The sequence below is a fragment of the Globicephala melas genome, chromosome 20 (genome assembly GCF_963455315.2).
Source record: "Globicephala melas chromosome 20, mGloMel1.2, whole genome shotgun sequence".
In the NCBI taxonomy this organism is placed as follows: domain Eukaryota; kingdom Metazoa; phylum Chordata; class Mammalia; order Artiodactyla; family Delphinidae; genus Globicephala; species Globicephala melas.
Window position 1 is genome coordinate 44,038,208 of NC_083333.1, and position 23,410 is coordinate 44,061,617.

The 23,410-nt window shown below is 45.2% G+C and overlaps 1 protein-coding gene across 2 annotated transcripts in view; it reads right to left on the bottom strand.

Moving 5' to 3' along the window:
* The window catches only part of TTLL6 (tubulin tyrosine ligase like 6), a 63,654-nt gene that overhangs the window by 30,373 nt on the left and 9,871 nt on the right, over nucleotides 1–23,410 (bottom strand). The window contains exons 2-5 of one of the 2 annotated variants that reach the window (XM_060290105.1): nucleotides 23,017–23,128; nucleotides 21,761–21,954; nucleotides 20,050–20,180; nucleotides 111–2,343 (exon numbers count right to left, since the gene is read on the bottom strand). In XM_060290105.1, the coding sequence (XP_060146088.1) occupies nucleotides 111–131 (21 nt within the window). In that variant the 5' untranslated portion in view covers nucleotides 132–2,343; nucleotides 20,050–20,180; nucleotides 21,761–21,954; nucleotides 23,017–23,128. Of the gene's footprint in view, nucleotides 1–110; nucleotides 2,344–20,049; nucleotides 20,181–21,760; nucleotides 21,955–23,016; nucleotides 23,129–23,410 lie in introns of those variants that run through there. The other variant, XM_030840078.2, reaches the window with a different exon arrangement.

Consider the following 23,410-nt stretch of genomic DNA (forward strand, 5'->3'; position numbering starts at 1 on the left):
AAGGGGGCCCATGGGAGTACCCATGAGCTCCCCCTGGGGACAGTCATAAGACTGGGGCTCCACGGGGTAGATGCCACGCTTACACAGAGGACCGGCTCTGACCCAGATACCTGGTAACTTTTGATTTCCATCACCCGCCCCAGCGACACCGAGTAGTCAGTCCAGTAGAGAGTCCAGTCGTCGTTTTCCCCTCCCTCTCGAAGGCCATACTGTTGGGCAGCCCTACGCACTGCCGTGGCAGGTGGAGAAAGAAAGGCCCATCAGCCGGGAAGTGGGGGAGGAGCACGTGGTGGGGAGGTTACGTTTCTAGGTGCTCCCAGACCGTACACTGAAGCCAGACAACTGGGCTCCTTGGGACTGGAAGCCATCTTGCCCCATCTGGACACACCGTTGCCGAGAAAGGAACAGGGAGAGTGGAAAGCTCCTGGGGAACACAGCCTGTGCCCAGTGACCTCCACAGAAGGTTTTCTGGGGTGAATGTTTCACCCACCCTTGCCAGGAAGTAGGCCTCTGGGTTTCCTCCAAGCACTAGCACTGAATGTTCAGGGGATATAAACTAATCCTTAACGTCGACCAGAGCCAAGCTTAATTAGCAAGGTAAATTGACAGAAAAAACTATGCAGTGTATTTCAAAACCATATACATGCTATCACGTCCTTCTTCCCCGGTCCCCATTAATCTTAATAACTAGGAGCTGACTCCAACACAAACTCAAATGCCTTCAAGAGCCTGGAAAAAAAGAAGGGCCTGCAGTGACCAGGAGAGTCAGGACCAAACTAAAGCACCCAAATTCGAAATGAAAATAGTGGACTTCCCTGGTGGTGCAGTGGTTAAGAATCCGTCTGCCAATGCAGGGGACACGGGTTCAAGTCCTCGTCCGGGAAGATCCCACATGCCGCGGGGCAACGAAGCCCATGTGGCACAACTACTGAGCCTGCGCTCTAGAACCCATGAGTGTAGAGCCCGTGCTCCACAACAAGAGAAGTCACCACAGTGAGAAGCCCGCGCACCGCAACAAAGAGTAGCCCCCGCTCTCGGCAACTAGAGAAAGCCTGGGCAGCAACAAAGACCCAACGCAGTCAGAAAATAAAAATAAAATAAATAATTTTTTTTAGAAAATCACCCTTCAAAAAAAAAAAAGAAAGAAGAATATATGAGTGAGCCTTCCCAACTCTTTGGGGGAATCCAGTGGGTCCCCATGGTGGGTGCCTTGAATGCAGGTGCTCACCACTCTCATATCGGCAGCTGGATAGATTGATCACCAATCATCTGGAAAAGAGAAAGGGGAAAACACCAAGACAGAGACAGACACACATGCCAGAACAAGGGGCTGCACGTAGAAACATCGTGTCCCACGTGGAGCTGCCTGATACCTAAGTGGTCCCGCTAAGCCCGGTTTGACCATCCCTGTTACTGAGGACACAAATCCCCAGGGTTGCAGAGTGACAGAAAACATGGGTTCAGAGTACTGTTACTCTGCCCACGAGCTAGAAATTCTGTATTGTGATTATAGCTGATTTTGCTTGAAGCTTCATATTAACATCATCGCCTCCTCAATCCTTTTACTCCAGTGGCCCATCGGGAACGGGAAGTGAATATCTTTTTGGCCAAAATACTTCATGGTCTCCCTCCTCTTGCCCCCCCACTAAGGGAAGCTGTGAGTTAGAAAGCAGACAAGCTTTCAGACATCAATCAGTCTGAGGAGGAATTCACTCCCCCTCCAGAATGGAGCAAAAGGCATGGCAAAATATTAAAGAAGAACTAGAATGTGGAAGCTGCGGTCAGATCCTGAGAAGTCGGCGTGATTCTGTTACAAGTACTTTAAGTACTTTCTTAAAACAAGGAAATCCATCGTCTCTCCCCACACAATTTTTTAAAGGGATTCTAAACAGAAATAGAATGAAGATTAGGACGGGCACGGTTTTATATTACACACCATTATTTGATTCTATAAAACAGATGATCAAAAGTGGGTTCTTTTTATATGAACCAAAAGTGGTGTGATTTTTACTCCGCACAGTTTCTCCTTTACCCACTCCTTAGCAGCCGAGGCCCGCCCCGCTCCAGGTCCCTCCTGCTCTTACCAACATGGATCCCCACTCCTCATCTTTCAGTCCTAACCTCTTTTTCTTCCTCTTCTTCTTGCCTTGCTGCTGGGCATGCTGAAGCCCATTTTGAGCCCCAGTGCTCTCTCTCACAAAAGCCAGGGTGACGATTTCTTTTGAATCTTCTATGGAACTGTCCTCTCTCTCTTCCGAGTCTGTCCCTTCCTCTCCTTCCAAAAGCAGGCACTGGAGCATCTCCCCTGCCTGGGGGAAGCTCTGGGGAAACACGGGTCCTCCCCTGGAGAGAGGGTAAATGGAGTGGCAGTTACTCGGATCCACCTGCAGGGGGACCCCCCTCCCTTGCTCTTGTGGGCGGTGGACCAGCGCTCAGAGACCAGACAACAGGTTGCAGTTTATAAAATGCCACGCCACCTCCACAGTTGGTGCAGGCTCCAGCAAGGAGCTGATTCCACCTTTTGCCATGACTATGACCTTGGGGACTCATTCAGCCAACACTGGCCTTGGTTTTTCCCTCCTGGGGTTTTCAGAAGCAAGCTGAGATGCTATGCATGGCACCATGCCATAAACAATCTTATTATTAAAGTGAGTAAGCGTCTGGAGACAGCCTCAGAACCAAGCCCTAAGCCTCCCTAGCTGAGGGAGTTAGTCCCCGTGGGTGCAGACAAGGTGCTTTGAGGAGGTCTGTTAACTATTTGGGCTCTGCACCAAACCTCCCTCCCACAATCTGCTGGCCTGAGAGTGAACACAACTGGCGCTCATGAGTGCAGGACTGACTCGTAGCTGGTTGAACAAGATTCAAGCCCGGGGCCAGATGCAGCCCTTCGGAGACCTCAACCACAGAAGAGGCTACAGTGTCTCCCTCACCATCCAATTCAAAATAAAAGCAAGACCAAATTGTAAAATACCTACAAGGAAGTCCAGCAAAGTTCCCATTCCACCCCCACCCCCGCCACCCCCATGATGACTTCTGTGATGTTTGCTTGAAATTTCAAATATCAAATTTTTTGACATGGTTTTTAATGCCCCTGCTTCACTAATCCTTAGGAATGTGCTTAGTCTGCCTTTGGGTACCCAGAACTGCCCAGGCCCAATAAACTGATTCATATCCTCTTCACATCTGAGGCTTCTATGACCATAAAGCCAAATTTCTGGTGCTTTCCCCTCCTCTCCTCACCTCCCCAAAGCCCGCCAACCTCCTCACTATTTCAGGCCCTCTCTCTTCTTGCTACTTACCCTGTTCTTTCCTCACAAACTCTTTGGCTTTGAAAAAAGATATTAATATCTTAATAAAGATATAATATCTTTATTATAATTTATTCTAATGTATTATTATCATTGAAATACTATAACATTAAAGGAAGCTCAGAAAAGGGCAGTGTGGGAAGTCACCCGTAGCTAACATAGCAACTTTGGCCCTACTGTGTATTCTTTTTTATTCTAAATTTCTAAGCATAATTATTCTTATAGGATTGTAACCATAATAGATAAACAATTCTGTATCTGCTTTTCGTCCACTTACTATCATAACGTAACCATCCTTTTGGCTGTGGCAAAGTTTACATGGTTCTAATTCTTAATGGTTGTGTAATAATATCCCATTGAAGGAACGTGTCTGAATTTAACGAACCATTGCTCTATTACTGGCAATGTAAGTTGCTTTCAATCTTGCTATTACATAAATAGCTCTAAAATGCACACTTTCATGTACAGAAGAGCTTGTATTTCTTCAGGATTATATTCTTAAGATATTTATCCAGAACTAGAATTACTAAGTTAATGAATATGAAAATCATGTAGCCTCTGATATTTTATTTATTTATTTATATCACCATGTTATTTCCCAGAGGGATTCCAACAATTTCGACTACCACCAGCAACGTGCAATGATAGCAGGCTCACCAGAGTCACACAATCTCTTGGGAATCATCTCCCCTCTGTACCCAACCGTGCTAATTCTAGACAACTTTTATACCTTACGGCCAGGTTTTTTTTTTTAACATTAATACACCCTGCCACCTCTCTCTGCTTCTTTCTCAAACCAGAATGGGGAAGGGGGCTCTAACTCAGAGGCTACCTATGAATAATTTCATAATAAACCCTTACATGGGCATCATGCTTTAGGCTTTCCAAAGAATTGTCACATATACGATCTCACTGAATGCTTGTCGCCACTCCTCAGAGGGAGAGCAGAGTTTTTTAATGGCCAGGGATTGCCACTTGTCTCTCTCTCTTGCTGAAGAGGGCTGTCCCTTAACACCCAAGGCCTCTGTGGTGACACCGGAACAGGGGCAGAAGGGGTTGTGCTCAGCACAATTAACGATGAAACCTGGGTCTTGTGAGTCAGTTTCTCTTAGTGAACGGGCACATTCCTGGCAAAAGCTCAAGAGGACTATAGTACATGAGATCTTGACCTTGGGCTGCTCCCTTCCTGCCAGGTAAACGGCCATCTCCCCTCCCATGGCCTCCACAACAGCTCCTGTTTACCAAGCCCTCCAGGAGCACTGGCTCCGTTTACCTCAATGTTAATGTTAACTTGAGGAGAGAAAACTGACCCTGAATTTGGTCTCTGGAGTTGTGAGCTGTCTGTGCCCTTTTTCGAATCCTTGCCCAAGTGGTATAAACAAGCCGTGGCTGCTTATATGTGTCTGCCTCAAAGAGAAGAACAAAAAACAGTCAAATTCTGTTTACTTTCGCACAAGAGGGCCTCAGGCACGTAAACAAGGAAGGGATGGAGCCCATGTATTGATACTTCTGCAGGAGCTGGTTCATCCCGGCAGCCTTGCCCACCTTCCCCTGTAAACTATGCTACCTATGACACGAGAACCTCTTGGAAGGCACCCGAGACAGGTGCAAGACGGCAGACAACAGTCAGTGCCACGTGTGACTATATTTGCTTTCTCTTTGGGGGCTTTCTCTTTTCCCAGCCCTCTCCTTCCTGTTTCATCCCCAAGGCTAAATCCTTCTGGCTTCTCTCCAACCCTCGAAAGAGAACGGCTCACTCAAAAGTTGCCCACCGGGCTTCCCTGTTGGCGCAGTGGTTGGGAGTCCGCCTTCCGGTGCAGGGGACACGGGTTCGTGCCCCGGTCCGGGAGGATCCCACGTGCCGCGGAGCGGCTGGGCCCATGAGCCATGGCCGCTGAGCCTGCGCGTCCGGAGCCTGTGCGCCGCAGCGGGAGAGGCCACAGCAGTGAGAGGCCCGCGTACCACAAAAAAGAAAAAGTTGCCTACCAGGGCTTGCGTCCTGAATCTAGCCTACAGAAATGTTTACTGGGCCACGGTGGTGGTGGTAGTTGTTATAGCTGTAAACTAGAAGTAGCTGCCAATAACTAGGAAATGTAGATTTCTCATAAAAATCTAGATTTCCATTCCTCTTTGGAAAAGCAGGTCCCCATTGCTTCACGCCAGCAATCAACTAGGGCCGAGCAATGGCTCCCTCTTTAGCCATTTTCCAGCCTGTCCCAGTCCCTGTCTTTCCCTATTGTCTCCGTGATTCAGGAGCCAAGTGACAGCTGCCCCTGTGCTATTATCTTCCGTATAGTAGCATTAAGAGAGAGGGAACATTTTCATATGCCTCAGATCACTTCTCTCTCATTTAGGCTACACGCCTGACCCCAGACATCTGAATTTACCCATCCTCCACCTGCGCATCTCTACTTCTCTTTCCCAGTCTCAACAACTGCTCCCTGCTAACCTGGGAGTTCCTCTCCTGCCTTAAAATTTGTTCAAAAGCAGTCTTGCAGCCTCGGGGAATCAAAAGAGGTGGGGCCACAGATTCAAAGGACAAGGCTAAGGAGAATACAAAAGAGAGAAGGGGGCTGCTGCTGGCATCCTGAAATACTATATCTATTTCCCAGTTTAAGGGCCTCTGCAGTCAGGGATGTGGCTTTAAATCACTTGCTAAGAGGCAGCTGTAGTGACGTGGCTAAGAACTCAAGATTCTGGAGTCTATTTGCCTGGATTTCAATCCCTGCTCTGCCACTTCCTAGTTGTGTGACCTCAGGCAATTTACTTATCATAACAGCCCTCTGCCTTAGTTTCCCCATCTGTAAAATGGTCTGCCCCAGCCATGGGAATTAGATGAGGTAATTCATTTGAGTTAATACAATGTGCTTAGAACAGTGCCTGGCACATAGTAGGTGCTCACTAATTGCTACCTATCATTCTCAGCTGTGTGGCCCTGGACCGTGGACTCCCTGATGGAAGAGGCTATGTCTAAATTCTCAGCTCCTACCACAGTGTCTGGCGCATAGCAGAGGTTTCTATGCTTCTTGAATGAATGGACTGGAAGGATGAATAAACAAATGAACTAGTTTCACCTAACTAAGGTTCTTTTTCCCCATTTATATAATAGAAATGTTGCTGTGAGCATTAAAAAATAAAAAACACTTTTTAAAGCATCGACCTTGCATCTTTTCATATAGCAGGCACTTAAAACACTTAGTTTCATTCACTTATAATAGTAAATACAATTTACAACCTACTTACCAAGTAACAGGTATTAACTATACTAAAGCACTTTATATACATACTGTCTCATCTCATCCTCATAATATCATATCACAGATACTCTCTTCCCTCTATTACAGATGAGAAGGCTGAAACATGGAGAGGTTAAGAGGCAGAGCTGGGATTAGAAGCCATGTCTGTCTGACCCCACCAGCTGTCTCTCCTCTATACTCCATGCACTGCCTTTTCCTCTCTGTTATCACCTATAAATGATTGTGACCATAAAGAGAAGCAACTGACTTCTTAGCTCCCAGAAACAGTCTCGGTGACTTCAGTCCCTCAAGAATCAGCTGGTCCCACATTGTTTTCCTTAAAGCCAAGTGCTTCTAAATTCCCACTTCCAACAAGGGGCCTAGGTCTCCTCAGGTTTGATATAATCTGGGACCAGCCCTATTGTTTCTACTTCGCATTTATTTTCACTCTGTTTCTTTCCCTTCTTTTCACCAGTATCCATGCTGTACCAGGGCTCTTATTTGGAGTGTAATTAGAACATTTTCTAGTGGAAGTCCTGAATATTACAACTGGGAGGGACCTTGGAGAGTGTCTAGTTCAATCTGTTTGCTTTTTAAAGGTTTTGAAATCCCCCCTCCCAGCTACTGGAGGGGACATGCACAAAGCCGGAGAGAAGTCTGCAGAGCCAGGATCAAAGCCCCAGCTTCCTGCCCTTCTACATAGCTTTCCATTATGCCAGGTAGGTGGGCAGGCAATGAGGACCAAGGGATTTGGGGAGTTCAAAAAAGAACACTATGTTGTACAAATATATGTAGCAAACATAGAAAATACCATCTTCAGTTTTTCTTTATGACACAAGACACATTCAATTCACCTTCCCAAGTAGGAGAGTTAAGACAGTGAAAAAACCCTGATGTTTCCTTCCATTTTGGTATGGGATTTGATCTTGGGATCTTCCAAGTCAGAGGCTGCCAACTAAAGCCGGGTTACGCAGCATGAAAATGACCTTCATTGGCCACCAGGGGGAGGGGATGAGCACTGGGATGGCTCCATGCAAACAAACACTTTGCAGGTTACTTGGAGGGACTCGTTTCCACTTCTGAAGGACTATTCATGTTGACTACTCTTCTTGGCTCTAAGGGTATTGCAGAAGGGTGGGAAATGTTTAGTGCTTTCCTTTGCAAGGCTGCATTAATATGGGTGTTCTGTAAATGGGAGGAAAAGAATCATTTGGTAGTTAAGTGTTTCAAGTTTTCGCCAAGTTTTTTCACCCTGACCTTCACAGCCTAGACTTTTCTTTCAGTCTGTAGGAATTCATACGGCACTGAAGAGTTTTTCCTACTGTGTCTGCCTGTGACTTTCCTTCTCTTCTCCCAAATAATAGGCTTTCCTGCACTCCCCTCCTCTTCTCATCTTCTGGTCCTCATTCCCCTTCTAGATGCATCCTCTGAAGGCTTTCAGTGGGTAGTCCTTGGAAAAGGTCGAAGTAGATAGGGGGAAAAAAAAAAAAAAGATGTGGAGGTAGGACCCCTGAATCTTGCTTTCAGCTTTGCCTCTTTGACACAGTATGTCATAAGAAGCCAGTATTTATCTCCTCCCTCATTCCCTGTCTTCTCCATCATTACAGAATCACCAGGAAGATAAAAGCTTCATATCCAGAAAAGTGCATTGAGCTTTGAAGCAGGCAGGATAAAATAAGATGCCTTCTATGGTCTTTGGCTTTGCATTCTAGCCACCCTTTGAATTTCAGCACAGGGCCTGAAGGGATCCTTAGCAAAACGTGGACTAACAAGGGAGGGGAAGGGACACTCAAGTACTCAAGGGCTTTGCCAGTAAGTGCTGAGAATGACTGACCACATTCCCTGGGAACAATAAGAATCTTGCTGACTCAGATGCCACCTTTTATTCTGCTAGAAACTGAGGAATTCTGCAAGACTGGAAGATGCACTTTTCAGAGCAGGCTCATGCCCAGTCATTTTCTCCACAAAACGCAGTGCATAACTAACAAAGACAGATGGTTCTGGATCTAAATCCCATCTCTACCACTTACTACAAGGGCGACTGTGGGTGAGTAACTGAGTTTCTTTGTACCTCAGTTCCCTCATAAGTAAAGTGAAGATAATAATATTCATCTCATGGGGTTGCTTTAAAGATTAAATGAGTTAATATTTCTAAAGCTCTTAAAGCAGTGTTTGGCTCAAAATAAGGGCTATATTGTCAAATGAAAATATAATGGTGGCATTGGTGTATACAATAAATAACTTATTTAAGTGCCTGGCACATACCAGTGCTTAGTAAACTGTTAGCTCACTTCCTGCGTCATCCCCAAATGGAAGTTACATTTTTCCCTAGGGTTCATATCCCAAAGAACTTTTCTCAAGCTTAGAAGAGTTTTCCTTCAGGAGGGTGAGAAATAACATCTGGAAATGAAAGAAAAAGAGGCTGGAAAGGGGGTAGGTTATTTGCAGAGGGCTGTGCTGCCAAGAAAAACAGCAGTGTCTTTCTGTTAAGGATTCTCCAGGCAAAGGAAAAAGGTTATCAAGAGAAGGATCCAAAGATGGGGAAGGGGGAGGTGGAGAAGGTTGTGCGATTCCCAGGGATCTCTTGTATCTAAGGGACTGCTCCCTGGGGGCACCGGGTTTGGGAAATCGAGGGAGGTCAGGAAGTGAGGGTGCACACAAAGGGCGACCCGGGTTCGGGAGAAAAGCTAGGACAGGAGGGGAGTAAGGAGCTGGGAAAAGAAGGGTCGGTGTGCGAGAAAGGTCCTGGGCATGGGGGTCTTGAGGATGAGAAAAGGGTGTGAGAATATTTTAGCAGTGAACTCAGTATGGGGCGTGGAAGAGGGTGAGCGATACCTAGACCTGCTGAGAAGCGGTGGGCTATGGAGCCGAGAGGAAGCGGGTGCGGGTGGCTTTTGCCACCTGGTAGAACGCCACCAGGGAGGGCAGAGGGGGTAGCCCTGGGGCACTGGGCACCGTGGGGGCCAACGGGGACATGTAGAACCTGGTTTTCAGTGGGGAGGCACTAGGAAGCCGCGGCCTGGGGACAGCACCGAGCTTTGGGGCGCTCTTACCCGCGATTTTTACTCTCCTGTCTCGGCCCCGCTCTGCCACCTGTACCGCTCGCAACCACACTTGTGGGTCCACTGCTCCAAGGATTGAGACACGCTCCCATTGGCTGCCAGACAACCCGTAACCCCAACCCGCGCCCCTCCTAACTTGGGGTCTGCCCGGCCCTCCTATTTGCATATAGGGCTTTCCAGGCCTTCGACTGGCCCCTGCGGTAGGCTGACATGCGCGCCCATCCCGCTCCCCAATTAACCGCTCGGAGAAGGAAGCGCCCGAGGTCGCCCTGGGAGACGCCAAGGACGCGGTGACGCCGGGCCGCGCTCCCAGCGCGCGAGGCGCGACTACCGCTCACCCTACGCAGGTCCCCGCCCTCCCCGGTCCGCCCCGCCTCAGCGTCCGCGTCGGTCCGGGCCCGCGCCGTCGGGGCGTCGTGCGCAGGCGCGGCTGGAACGTCCTGGCTAACGCAGATCCGCAAGTCTACCTCCGGAGCTCCGGCGGCGCGGGTGGCGCCGAGCTAGGGGCACCTTGCCCTTCGGGCCTCTGCGGAGGATAAAAAGCCAAAACCGGGAGCAGGAGGCACCTTGCAGAGAGCACTGGATTGAGACCTAAGTCAAGATCTCAGGTTGCTTGTGTAACCTGGCCCTTGCACTGAACTGGCCAATAAGAGAGGGCCGCCCAGGGCTCAGGGGTCTTGGCTTCTCGAAGCAACACTTTGACTGTCCTTAGGTGGAGAATCAGAGTAGTGACTGGATTTAAATAATTGTGGTTTCCTAATGTTTCCACCTGTCTAAGCTCAGAGTCCTGCCTGCAAAGGATTGGCAGCCAGTAGGGCTGTTTCTGCCTGGGTTGATTCAGGATTGGTGAAAGATTGAACAAAGGATAGATGTTAAGGTCTTGAACCATAGTGATTTGGTGAAACTCCCTTATGGATTGAGCCGAGGAGTCTTGCTGCCTGTGTCCATCCCTCTTCATTCTTGAAATTTTTCCAGATGCTTAACTTGATGCCACTGAAATGTAACTGCTCCTGTAAAAAAATCATTTAGTCCCAAGGAGTAAGATTTATGTAAGATTTGGATCGTTACTCTCCACTGAGGGTAGAGCTCTTTTCCAGCAGTTGAGGGGAGACATGTGAAAAGGAGAAACAAGGCCATCTCAGAAAACCTGTAGTCGAAACAACTAAGGGAAGAGGCAAAATCCACATCTCTGATGTGAAGCATGTTGGAGTTAGTCCAGGAGTGTTTCTTAGAGTATGTAAGCTTTTAGCAGATTCATTGGGAACATTCTGGTCAGTGACTATGCCCAGGACTTCATGCTATGCTGTGATAGGATATTGGAGAAACAGCAGGTGAAGGGACTAAAAAGAACCCTTCAGGATGGTTTTTACTTTAAGGTGGAAACATTTGAGCTACAGCAGATGCAGAAAGAAATCTTATCTGAACTTCTCTTATCTGAATAATGCAGAGGTTTACAAGAGCCAGCAGTTACAACCCAGCAACACCCCCACCCCTCCAGGGAGACCTCCAGTCATGGAGGCACCATCCCGGGATACACGGATATTCCAAACAAACTGTCTAAATAAGTCTCATCAGAGCCTTCCATCCTTTGAAGCCTTGAACACCCCCCCACACACCCTTATTAAACTGATGTATAAACCTTAATTCCTAGCTATCGGGGGAGTTACTCACTCTAGACTGCTCTCGTATGCATATAAACTGTTACCTTTCAGACGTAAATTGGTAGAGGAAAAGATTTCCTGCCAACACAGGACACTGCCCCTTTACCTGCTGATCTGCCCAGGCAGGAGGATAGAGGCAAAGGCATAGCTTAACCCGAAGCAGACACTGAAATCCTGCTACGTGGTACTTAAGTTCACACTGTAGGGCCCGAGGTGGAACCAGCAGCCCATCTGCTGCTCTTCCAGAAAACTCTCTGCCATCCTGTCCTCTTCCCTTTTCCCTTTTCCCTCTTCCCTCCAGGTGGCCCTAGGCCATCTTGCCCTTCCCCCTCTCCAGGGCCTCGAGGACCCAGGTGACCATCATCGACTTGTCACTCAGCAGATGCTTCCCTAAGACCAACTGTCCCAGCTTGGTTCCCCTTCCCCCATCCTGCCTCTTTCTTTCCCCAGTGTCCTACCAATCTGCTCTGGCAAGCTCACACTTTGGTCTCTGGTTCCTGTGGAGTGATATTGTGATGGAAATGAGGGAGAGGATGCAGGAGGGAGCTGCAAAGATTTACAGCTTCCAGAGGGCTTCCATTAAAATCCCTGACAACGGGTTATTTATGAGAGGGTTGGCTGCAGTGGGAGCTAATAGGCCAGAGCCTGGCACTGCTGTCCTTTCAGGGGTGATGACAAGAACAAACGCAGGGTGAATAGTAGAGCTGCCCCCACTGTAGAACAAAGCAGGCTTCGACCCCATTGGGCATCCTCTCCAGGGCCAGAGAGTGACAGCCAGGAGAACTGAGAGCATCAGCGATTTGTAGCAGACAAACCGGAAACAGAAAAATACACGTGACAAATAAGTGAGGGGTTTTCTGAGCCTGGGTATGAAGGTTGAAGCAGTGTGTTGGAGGGTCCTTCCAGTCGTTGCAAAATGTGAACTATGTACCCTCCTCTGAGCTCCAACTCAGAGGAAAGATTGTGTGAAAAAATACAGGTCTGAAACTTTGGTTTTCACTTTTTGTGCCTAAGGCACCCACCTGACTAAATAAATAGTAAGACAATAACAAACCCCTCAGAAGGTTGTTTACGGTTGACACACACTCTCAGTTTGAGATGCTTCCTTTAAGTAATTAATGAAAAAAGAGAGAGTCCTGCTTTTGCTCCCCTGAACCAAGGTCCCGCCTGGAAGCACTCTCTTCCTGTGCCAGTCAAAAGAAAGTCTTGGTATATGTACCAGGGAGGAAGTAGGGAGTTGAAATGCTGCAATGTATTAGGGAATGTTATAGAACTGTGTCCAATCACAGAATCAGAAGTCTTGTTAAATCAGAAGAGATCTTAAAGACCCTGGTATTTCTCTTGTTTTCAGATGAGGAAAGTGAGGCCCAGAAAAATATGGTGGCTTGGCCAAGGCCTTGCAGGGTTTCATAGAGAACGGCTCCTTCCTTCACACATTCTTAGTACTGTTATTGGTGAAACAGAAACAGAAGTTGCTGTCCAGCACCTTTTTTGATGTCTCCCATTTTGGTGTGTATCTGGTGGGGCTGAGAGAGCCCCTGGGAATGGGGTTACTTGACGAGGGCAATGGAGCTTCCAGGCTTCTGGGTTTTCTTTGTTTTTTTTGTTTTGTTTTTAAATTTATTTATTTTATTTATTTTTGGCTGCGTTGGGCCTTTGTTGCTGCGCAGGCTTTCTCTAGTTGCCACGAGCAGGAGCTGCTCTTCGTTGTGGTGCACGGGCTTCTCATTGAGGTGGCTTCTCCTGTCGCAGAGCATGGGCTCTAGTTGCGTGGGCTTCAGTAGTTGTGGCTCGTGGGCTCTAGTGCGCAGGCTCAGTAGCTGTGGCGCATGGGCTTAGTTGCTCTGTGGCATGTGGGATCTTCCTGGACCAGGGCTTGAACCATGTCCCCTGCATCAGCAGGCAGATTCTTAACCACTGCACCACCAGGGAAGCTCTCCAGGCTTCTGTTTTTATCTTGTCCTTCTTCATCTTCCCTCTGCCTTCTGGGGAAAACAGCTTTCCTTGAAAGGAGCTATTCATGGTTGTTTTTAGGGCACCCTTTTCTTGGCATAGATGCTCTTAGAAACAAGTTCCATAGAAAGTGCCCTGACTGCAGCTGAAATAACAGGCACATTACTTGAACAATTTCTATGTGCAAGGCAGTTTGCTGGGTGCCATGGGAGACACCCAGACACATGCACTTATAAGTGCACTGCATGTAGCAAAGGATCCTCTGCGAAGTTGCCTTTTTATTTTTCTTCAAAGTGCTTGGAACACTCATTTCCCACCAACACTCCTTTTTGGTGGGCCAAACAATATTTATGTGTGTGACATGGGTATATAGTATGGATTCCTCTCACTTACACATTGCTGTCATTTTATAGGGTAAAAATAGTAATGATAGTCAAATTCAAGAATTACAAAGCAGTTAAATAGATGTAGAATCTTTGCTTTTTAAAAGTTGTTTAGGGAATTCCCTGGCATTCCAGTGGCTAGGACTCTGTGCTTCCACTTGCAGGGGCATGGGTTCAACCCCTGGTCAGGGAACTAAGATCCCACATGATGCACAGCACAGCCAAAAAAGAATATAAATAAATAAATATATAAAGTTTGTTTAATGCATAACCTAAATATTCAATGGTTAGAGAATGGGGAAGTAAACTGTGGTAGAATCACTTATGTAACAACAACCAAAAAAAAAAACAAAACCAATCATTATGAAGTTTTACAGCAGTATAAAAGAATTTTTTACCTAATAGTAGTAAGTGAAAAATAATTTTATAAAGGCTATGACTATAATTATGTCAAACATGTATTTGTTTGCATTAAAATTTTGAAATACTAAGAGAATGTTCACCAAAAATGGTAAAACCGGGGCTTCCCTGGTGGCACAGTGGTTAAGAATCCGCCTGCCAATGCAGGGGACATGGGTTCGAGCCCTGGTCCGGGAAGATCCCACATGCCGCGGAGCAGCTAAGCCCGTGGGCCACAGCTACTGAGCCTGCGCGCTAGAGCCCGCGAGCCACAACTCCTGAAGCCTGGGCGCCTAGAACCAGTGCTCTGCAACAAGAGAAGCCACCACAATGAGAAGCCTGCGCACTGCAACAAGGAGCAGCTGCCACTCACCGCAACTAGAGAAAGCCCGTGCACAGCACCAAAGATCCAATGCAGCCCAAAATAAACAAAATAAAATTAATTAAAAAACAAAACAAAAAAAGGTAAAACCATGACCCATACTGGTATAAAAGTGAATGCATGTTAAAGATGTTATTTAACTTATTCACTGAAGATAGTCAGATAGTCAGATCGTTCAGCTGGTTCAAAAAAAGCAGCACAATTTGTCTGATAAAAAGAATTGCCAACACAAATAATCAATAACCAAACTATAATAGGAATATAAAAGAGTTGTATTTGAGCCAACCAGGAGACAGCCTCTCAGATATCTCTGAGGAGCTGCTCTGGAGAAGCATGGTTTTCAGCACAGTTTTATATCTTGTCAGAACAAAGAACATCAAACAAGTCAGAGATACATTCCTTCAAGGTTTCCAGGAAAAAAAAAAAAAAACCAGATCAACATGTACACAGCAAGTCAGTATGGCCTTAGCACCTGGGAAGAGAGTCTTATCATCAGAAGAGTACCAGCACTGGTGTCCCAGGAACTTTATTTTTAACATGGATATTCTTTACTTCTGGTCAATGTCCCCTTTTCTTTGATGAGTAAAGCAGATGCATAATGTATGTTTGAGAGGTCACAAACAGTCTGTATTAGTTAGCATAAAATTCAACATAAATCATCTATAAGCCAGAATGACTTCCCCATACCTCTATGTGAAAATTTCTTCCATTATTTCCCCCTTTTGATCGTAAATCTTTTTTTTTTTTTTTTTGCGGTACGCGGGCCTCTCACTGTTGTGGCCTCTCCCGTTGCGGAGCACAGGCTCCGGACGCGCAGGCTCAGCGGCCATGGCTCACGGGCCCAGCCGCTCCGCGGCATGTGGGATCTTCCCGGATCGGGGCACGAACCCGTGTCCCCTGCATCGGCAGGCGGACTCTCAACCACTGCGCCACCAGGGAAGCCCAAAAGCCAGTAGTATTTCAGATAAAAAGTCACAAAAATCATAATCACATTTACCAATTAGTCAAATCCCAAGTAGTTGATTTTTGTTCTGCTTGAATTTAGTTTTTCCTTTAGTTTTGCTGACCATGCCTGGTGATTGAGGATGATAGTGACAGTAATAATTTTAAGAAGTTTGTAAGGTTTTTTTTTTAAGATTCCTATGATTGGGAATTCCCTAGAGGTCCAGTGGTTAGGACTCTGTGCTTCCACTGCAGGGGGCACGGGTTCAATGCCCAGTTGGGGAACTAAGATCCCGCATGCCATGTGGCATGGTCAAAAAATAAAAGAATTTTATTTTTAAAAATAAAAGAATTTTATTTTTAAAAATAAAAGATAAAAAGAAGACTCCTATGATTTGCCCAGTGAAGTGGGTGCCTTGATCACTGGAGACTGTGGAAAGCATACCCCACATGGAAAATACATTTTCTAACAGTTTCTTTGTCCTTGGGAGGATGTCAGCTTTGCAGCAAGGGAAGGCTTTAACCCATCAAACAAAAAGGGGGTTGCCAGGGAGCCAGGAAGAGCCAAGCAGCTGTATTGGGTTTCCCATAGCAGCCCCAACTGTTTAATTTACAGCTATTGTTTACCCATCTTAATTTCTCTGATTTGGGAGCAGACTGTTGTCATGTTACAAAGACATCAAGATGGCAAAAGTCTGACAGCAAGGGGTTCATTTTTGCAAAAGCAGAATGGACTTTATCTACACGTGCCATAACCTTTACAGATTCTGTTGTTGTTGCCTTTGTATGAAAGTCAGCTAGAGCATTTCTCTAATACTTCGGTTCAGTCCCTTTAGTGTGAACCTCAATTTTGATGACTAATGACATTTTTGTGTGAGGACATATAAGACTTCCAGGAGGGACTTCGCTGGTGGTCCAGTGGTAAAGTATCCACCTTCCAATGCAGGGGACACAGGTTCGATCCCTGGTCAGGATACTAAGATCCCACATGCCACAGGGCAACTAAGCCCGCCAGCCACAACTACGGAGCTTGTGCGCTTCAACAAGAGAGCCCACGTGCTGCAAACTACAAAGCCAACGCTCCCTGGAGCCCACATGCCACAACTAGAGAGAGAAAACCCACACACCACAACTAGAGAGAAGCCCCCGCACCACAACAAAGACCCCACATGCCACAACTAAGACCTGAAGCAGCCAAAAAAAAAAAGACTTCCAGGAATTTCACATAATTTCTGAAACGTTTATAATATATATTTATATAGGCATAACATAAAGGAGGCTTAATGTTACCTTTTATTTGACAATGCTTCCCATGTAATTTAACATAACAAATAAGCCCAATTAGTTTAATATCTCCCTTTGAGACACTTTAGGACAAAATTACTTTCTTTTCCCTTAACAAAATTCATTTCCATTCCTCATACCATTTTTTTCTGGCTGCATTGGGTCTTTGTTTTTGCACGCAGGCTTTCTCTAGTTGCGGCGAGCAGGGGCTACTCTTCATTGAGGTGCGCGGGCTTCTCATTGTGGTGGCTTCTCTTGTTGCAGAGCATGGGCTGTACGCACGCGGGCGTCAGTAGTTGGAGCACGTGGTCTCAGTAATTGTGGCGCATGGGCTTGGTGGCTCCATGGCATGTGGGATCTTCCCGGACCAGGGATCGAACCCATGTTCCCTGCATTGGCAGCTGGATTCTTAACCACTGTGCAACCAGGGAAGTCCCTCCTCATACCTTCTTTTACTTAAAACACACACCTATTTTCCTTGTATACTGAAACATTTCCCATATTATTTCTAGTAGCTTTAATTACATATGTATTATAATTTGTAGCCCTTAAAAAACCTTAGTTGCTAGATTAAGAAACCAAGAAGCAAGCCACTGTGAACTGTTTGTCATACCAACATTTCCTGATTGGTGAACATATGAATATATTTCCAAACCTCTAGAAACATATATTTTCTCTTCCAATAAACCCAAACATCTAAGAAGACAAAGTAGGTAAACTTAGACTTGCTTAGCAATTAATGTTTTAGTATTTTATCTTAATTGGAAATGATCTGAATATTCAATGAGTTCCATTATTTAAATTAATTTAGCAAAACCCAAAAATCTGGAGAACCTATTTTTAAGTAGACATACCAGGGAGATCCCTGGTGGTCTAGTGGTTAGGATTCTGGGCTTTCACTGCTGTGACCTGATCAGGGAACTGAGATCCTACAAACAGCGTGGTGTGGCCAAAAAAAAAAATAGACATACCGTAAAATGTAATTATTCTCGGGACTTCCCTGGTGGCTCAGTGGTTAAGAATCCACCTGCCAATGCAAGGGACACGTGTTTGAGCCCTGATCCAGGAAGATCCCACATGCCATGGAGCAACTAAGCCCGTGTGCCACAACTACTGAGCCTGCATGCCACAACTACTGAAGCCTGTGTGTCTAGAGCCTGATCTCTGCAACAAGAGAAGCCACTGCAATGAGAAGCCTGTCCACTGCAACAAAGAGTAGCCTCCGCTTGCCACAACTAGAAAAACCTCACGAGCAGCAACAAAGACTCAACGCAGCCATAAATAAATAAATAAAAATTTAAAATTAATTAATTAATTTAAAAAAATGTAATTATTCTTAATCACCTAAAAACTCTTATCCTATTTGTCTCTATTTTATTACTTATGAAAATATCATCATACCAAGTTAATTTTCTTGTTGACAAGTTTTATAACAGAGATAACATAAGTTTATTGACTTTCAGTAAACCCAGGCACATTAAAAGTATTATACTTAATGTTGATGACTCCAAAGACATGCCTGTATTAATAAAACCAATAACTTAAACTTGTTTTCATTCATTAAAGATTAATCTTAGATCATGTGATCCTTTAAAAATTGGGGTTAGTTTTTCATTACTTGTAGAAATATTTGATTTGTAAGTGCTTACTTTTAAGTCAATTAAATAGAGCTCTTTTACAAATTAATTTTGATAATATCATCTGGAGGTAGAAACATCATATTTATAACACAGACACACGTATATCCAGATAGACACACACAGAGATCTCATAGTTTTCTTGCTTGAGTTTAAAAGGCGTCTCTCCTCCCTTTCCCCCACCTGCCTTTTGTTTTCAATTTTAGTTTCTAGTAATTGAGCCAAGGCTGTAGTCTCAGGCAATGTGGTCTGTGTTTGCATTTCAAGGACATGATAAGAGTTATAACTTCAAGTTTTCTCCTAGGAGTACTTTTGTTCTCTCAGGGTAAGAATTTTGAAAAGATGTTTTATCAAGCCAGATTTCTTTAACTGCACATGCAAAAAGCAGTTCTGGAATGTCAAAAGAGCTCCATCCTGGCCATTTTAGGGTTAGATAAGTACTTGCAAGTATTGGCTCCGTAATTGTACATGAAGCCAACAGTTCCAGTGGGTCGCTGTCTGTCTGGGAGCTGATAGGCTTTAGAAGCATAGTTTCCCACTTTTTTTTTTTTTTTTTTTTTTTTTTTTTGCGATACGCAGGCCTCTCACTGTTGTGGCCTCTCCCGCTGCGGAGCACAGGCTCCGGACGCGCAGGCTCAGCAGCCATGGCTCACGGGCCCAGCCGCTCCGCGGCATGTGGCATCTTCCCGGACCGGGGCACGAACCCGTGTCCCCTGCATCAGCAGGTGTGAGGGGGCTATGTTCTACTTTGGTGGGAATAGGACTGAGTTGACGCCCTGCATTCAATTTGTGCTTTTCCTGGAGTTTCTTTTCTGTTCTTTCCGGAGGAGAAGGGCCGAAAAAGGACCATTCCAGGGCGCGGCGCTGGGCTTGCCACATTTGGGAGCGCCGCCTGAAGTTGGGCGCACAGCCCCCCGCCGCCCTGCCGCTGGGCTGGTGGAGGCCGCAGCACTTTTAGGGTTGCATCAGTCCTCCTGTTTGCACTATTTCTTTTTGCGACCATGGCCCCGCCTTAAGTATTTCCAATTGAGAAACAAAACCTCAGGAAACCAAAACTTAACCAGCCGCTCTCGCTTCTGTAATTACGCTTGCTGACCCCCCCCCCGCAACCGTCCAACCAATCAGACGGCGACTAGTGTCTCTGTTTAAAAGTCAACCAATCGGCGACTAGTGTCTTTGTTTAAAAGTCAACCAATCGGCGACTAGTGTCTCTGTTTAAAAGTCAACCAATCGGCGACTAGTGTCTTTGTTTAAAAGTCAACCAATCGGCGACTATGTTTGTACCGGTCTATAAAAGAGCTGTACTAAACTCCGCCGGGACCTCTTAGCGTCACCGGCAACGAGTGCGCGGAGGTCCAGGTTCGAACCTGCGATAAATGACCCTTGCCGTTTGGTTTTGACTCTCGACTCTGGTGGTCTTGTGGAGGGCCTCGCGACCTTGGGCATTTCAGGTGGACTCTCAACCACTGCGCCACCAGGGAAGCCCTCCCACTTTTTTAAAAAAGTCTAATTTTACTATAAAGTACACATCTTTCCAATTTTAAGCTACATTTTTTAAAAAAGGTCAGCCGACCTAGTTCACTCCAAAGTTCTTTCTAGGTCCCTTGCCTAGAAATTCTCCCTAGGTCCTTGCCTAGGAATTTCCCCCTAGGTCCTTTTGTCTAGGAATTCTCCCTAGGTTACTTTCACCTAGAAAATGAACTGTTACCCCCTTAAGACTACGAATCTTAAGATAACAGCTCAAATGAAAGTGACGGACCATTACTTAATAAAAGGATATCCAGATATCAGGAAAAACTCACCAAAGCATCTGAAGAGTGCTGTGAAGCAGGGGTGGAGGGTGGGAGTCTCCTCAGGGGGCTTGGTACCAAGCACCAGCACAAAGTAGCATCCAGGTGACCTCAGGCCAGTTTTTCTGATATCCTGTCAAGAACTCCAAGCATTGTCGATGTAAATAATTAATAACCAAACTATAATAGGAATAGAAAGGAGTTGTAGTTCAGCCAAACTGAGGACTATAGCATAGGACACAGCCCCTCAGATATCTCTGAGGAACTGCTCTGGATAAGCATGGTTTTCAACACAGTTTTATATCTTGTCAGAACAAAGAACATCAAAAAAGTCAGGGATACATTCCTTCAAGGTTTAAAAAAAAAAAAAAAAAAAACATCAGCACATACACAGCAAGCAGTATGGCCTTGACACCTGGGAAGGGAGTCTTATCATCAAAGGAGTTCCAGCATTGGTGTCCCAGGAAGGGAGACGTTTACTTTTTATTTTTAACATGGACATTTTTTACTTCGGGTCAATATAACCTTTTCTTTGATGACTAAAACAGATGTATAATATATGTTCGATAGGCCACAAACAGGCTGTTTTAGTTAGCATAAAATTCAAGTTCAATCATCTACAAGCCAGAATGATTTCCCCATACCACAATATGTGAAAATTTCTTCCATTAGAATATTGAAAGGAGGGACTTCCCTGATGGTCCAGTGGTTAAGAATCTGCCTTCCACTGCAGGGGATGCAGGTTCGATCCCTGGTCGGGGAACTAAGATCCCACACGCGCTGGGCAACTAAGCCTGCACGCCACAACTAGAGAGAAGCCCACACGCCACAACGAAGAGCCCGTGCGCCGCAACTAAGACCCAATGCAACCAAATAAATAAATAAATAAATACTTTAAAAATATATATTGAAAGGAATTGCAAGCAGAGGTAAAACTGATTTTTTTCCACAAGGAAAGGAGGGAAAACATTCAAGCCTCTGTCAGACAAGTCAGAAATTACTCGTCCACAAATTACTTAAAATTTACAGAATTGTGAAATAATTCCCGTGAAATCAATTTGAATCAGCTAATTAAAGGAAGGGTGTGCAACACACACATTTTTCTCTACAGATGGCAGTCTTAAAAACATGGGTGGGATTATGGAATTTTTTTTTTTAGTTTATTTAATGTAATTTTAAAAAACAAATATATCCCTCCACAATTTTTTTTTAACATCTTTATTGCCAAATTTTTAACAGGACATTCCAAAGCACCTTTAAATATTAACACCCCCTGAAGTGCTTAGTAGGGGATTTGATTTGCCAGAACATTTTAGAAACGCATGGTTAATTTGAGGCATACCTGGTTCCTGTTTCTGTCTCTCTTTTTTTTTTTTAATTTTATTTATTTATCTGTTTGCGCCGGGTCTTAGTTGCGGCATGTGGGCTCCTTAGTTGTGACATGCAAACTCTTAGTTGCAGCATGCATGTGGGATCTAGTTCCCTGACCAGGGATCAAACCCAGGCTGCACCACCAGGGAAGCCCCTGGTTCCTCTTTCTCCTGAAGTTTATAAAATACCATACTTGATCTAATTAATAGTCTCCTTCTTCCCATTGATTACTCATTCCTTCTCTTTCTCAAACCTGGGCATACAAGCTATCTCTGCTTTGTAAGTCATCAAATTGCAGAGTCTCTAAATGGTTACAGAGACAGCAAGCTTCAGGGATAAAAATTCCTCTCACCTTCCTTTTCCATGGAGTCGAGAGTCCAAAGGCCAGAGGAGCCATTGCTACTGTACAGGACTGGGCAGGGCCGGAGCTGAGGGCAAAGGTGAAAGTAGCAGCAGCTACTTGGGCGCCTTCTCCTTCCCAAAGTCCACACCCCTGCCGCCCAGATGCTGCAGGTCTGCACTAGCCAGGACAATGATCACGTAGACCTAGTTAAATTTACATTAAAAGAAAAAATCCAGTTTCCAGTTGTAATAGCCACATTTCAAGCGTTCAATACCCACACGTGGCAAGTGGCTACTGGATCAGATAGTGCAAGTAGCGAACATTTCCATCATCGCAGAGAATTCTACAGGACTGCACCACTGAAGATGACCACTCCCTCCCTCCATCTCAGATTTCTCTCCCATCACTTTTTCTGCCAGCCACGTTTGTTATTCAAATAAATCAAGCGTCTGACAAAGACTGTCTCTTTGACCAAACTGAAGTTAGGTGCCTCTGAGCACTTTTCTCAACTAGGTCTCAACTTTTGGCTTCTGTGTCTAATCCTTGCCAAGTCCAGTTTTAGCAAAAATCCTAAGTCAATTTAGAGGGAATCCTCCACCCCTGAGATCTGATCCATCCCTAGCTTGCCCTCAGCAAAAATCCTACTTAGTCAGTTTAGCAAGAATCCCCACTACCCTTGGTGTGTCCTCTTGGTAATTTTTCATCTACTGACCCCCCTCACTCTGCTTAATGGCTATAAATTCCGACTTGTCTTTATTGTATTTGGAGCTGAGCACAATCTCTCTCCCCTGTTTTAATGTTCCTATTGCAACAGTTCTGAATAAAGTCTTCCTTACCATTTAACAGGCTTCAGAATAATTTTTTCTTTAACACCTCTTCTATGAAACCTTCCTTCTTGCCCCTAGGAAAAATTAATTCTCTTCTATCTTAGCACCACGTCAATTCCTCTTCTAAAGCCAATATCGTGGTATTAAACTCATTTATGTGTTTTTCGTCCCTTATGGATTACTGAACTCTCATGAAAAGTATAGCGAGTATAGTGATTAAGAGTACACTTGAGTCAGAATGCTGGGTTCAAAGCCTTCTAATGGCACTTACTAGCTGTGTGAGCTTGGGCAAGTAACTTTATTTCTCTAAGCCTCAATTTTATCATCTGTAAAATGGGGATAATAAAAGTGCTTCTCTTATAAGAATTAAATGAGATAACCCACTGTGTCAGGCACAGACAAATTACCCCAATCCCCAGTCTTTGTTCGACTCCATACCTGGAAGTTGAAGATAAAAGTGGAAGATTTTCTCTGTAGGTCTGAATGTAAATTCCCATTTCTTCAGTATTCAGTCATAAAGGGTTGTACTTGCAGGCTTCCCTTGACACTTCTATTGGAAATAAGTAAATCAGACTAATTAACCTTTTTTTTTTTATTATTCTGTGCTGTCAAATTTAGCTCTCCAAGCTATCAACAAAACAACCTATTGATAAGACAAAAGTGAGTTTATTCTTACTGCAGTAAGGAAGACTAGTATCTTGACAGAGTTGTAATAGTGGCCGACAGGTGGCAGGACAAAGTAGTAGTATTTATTGAGAATTTGAAGATTGGTTGGAGGCGGGGTGGGGGGGGGCCGGGAATCTTTCAGTGCAGGTGCGGGGGGCGCAGGATT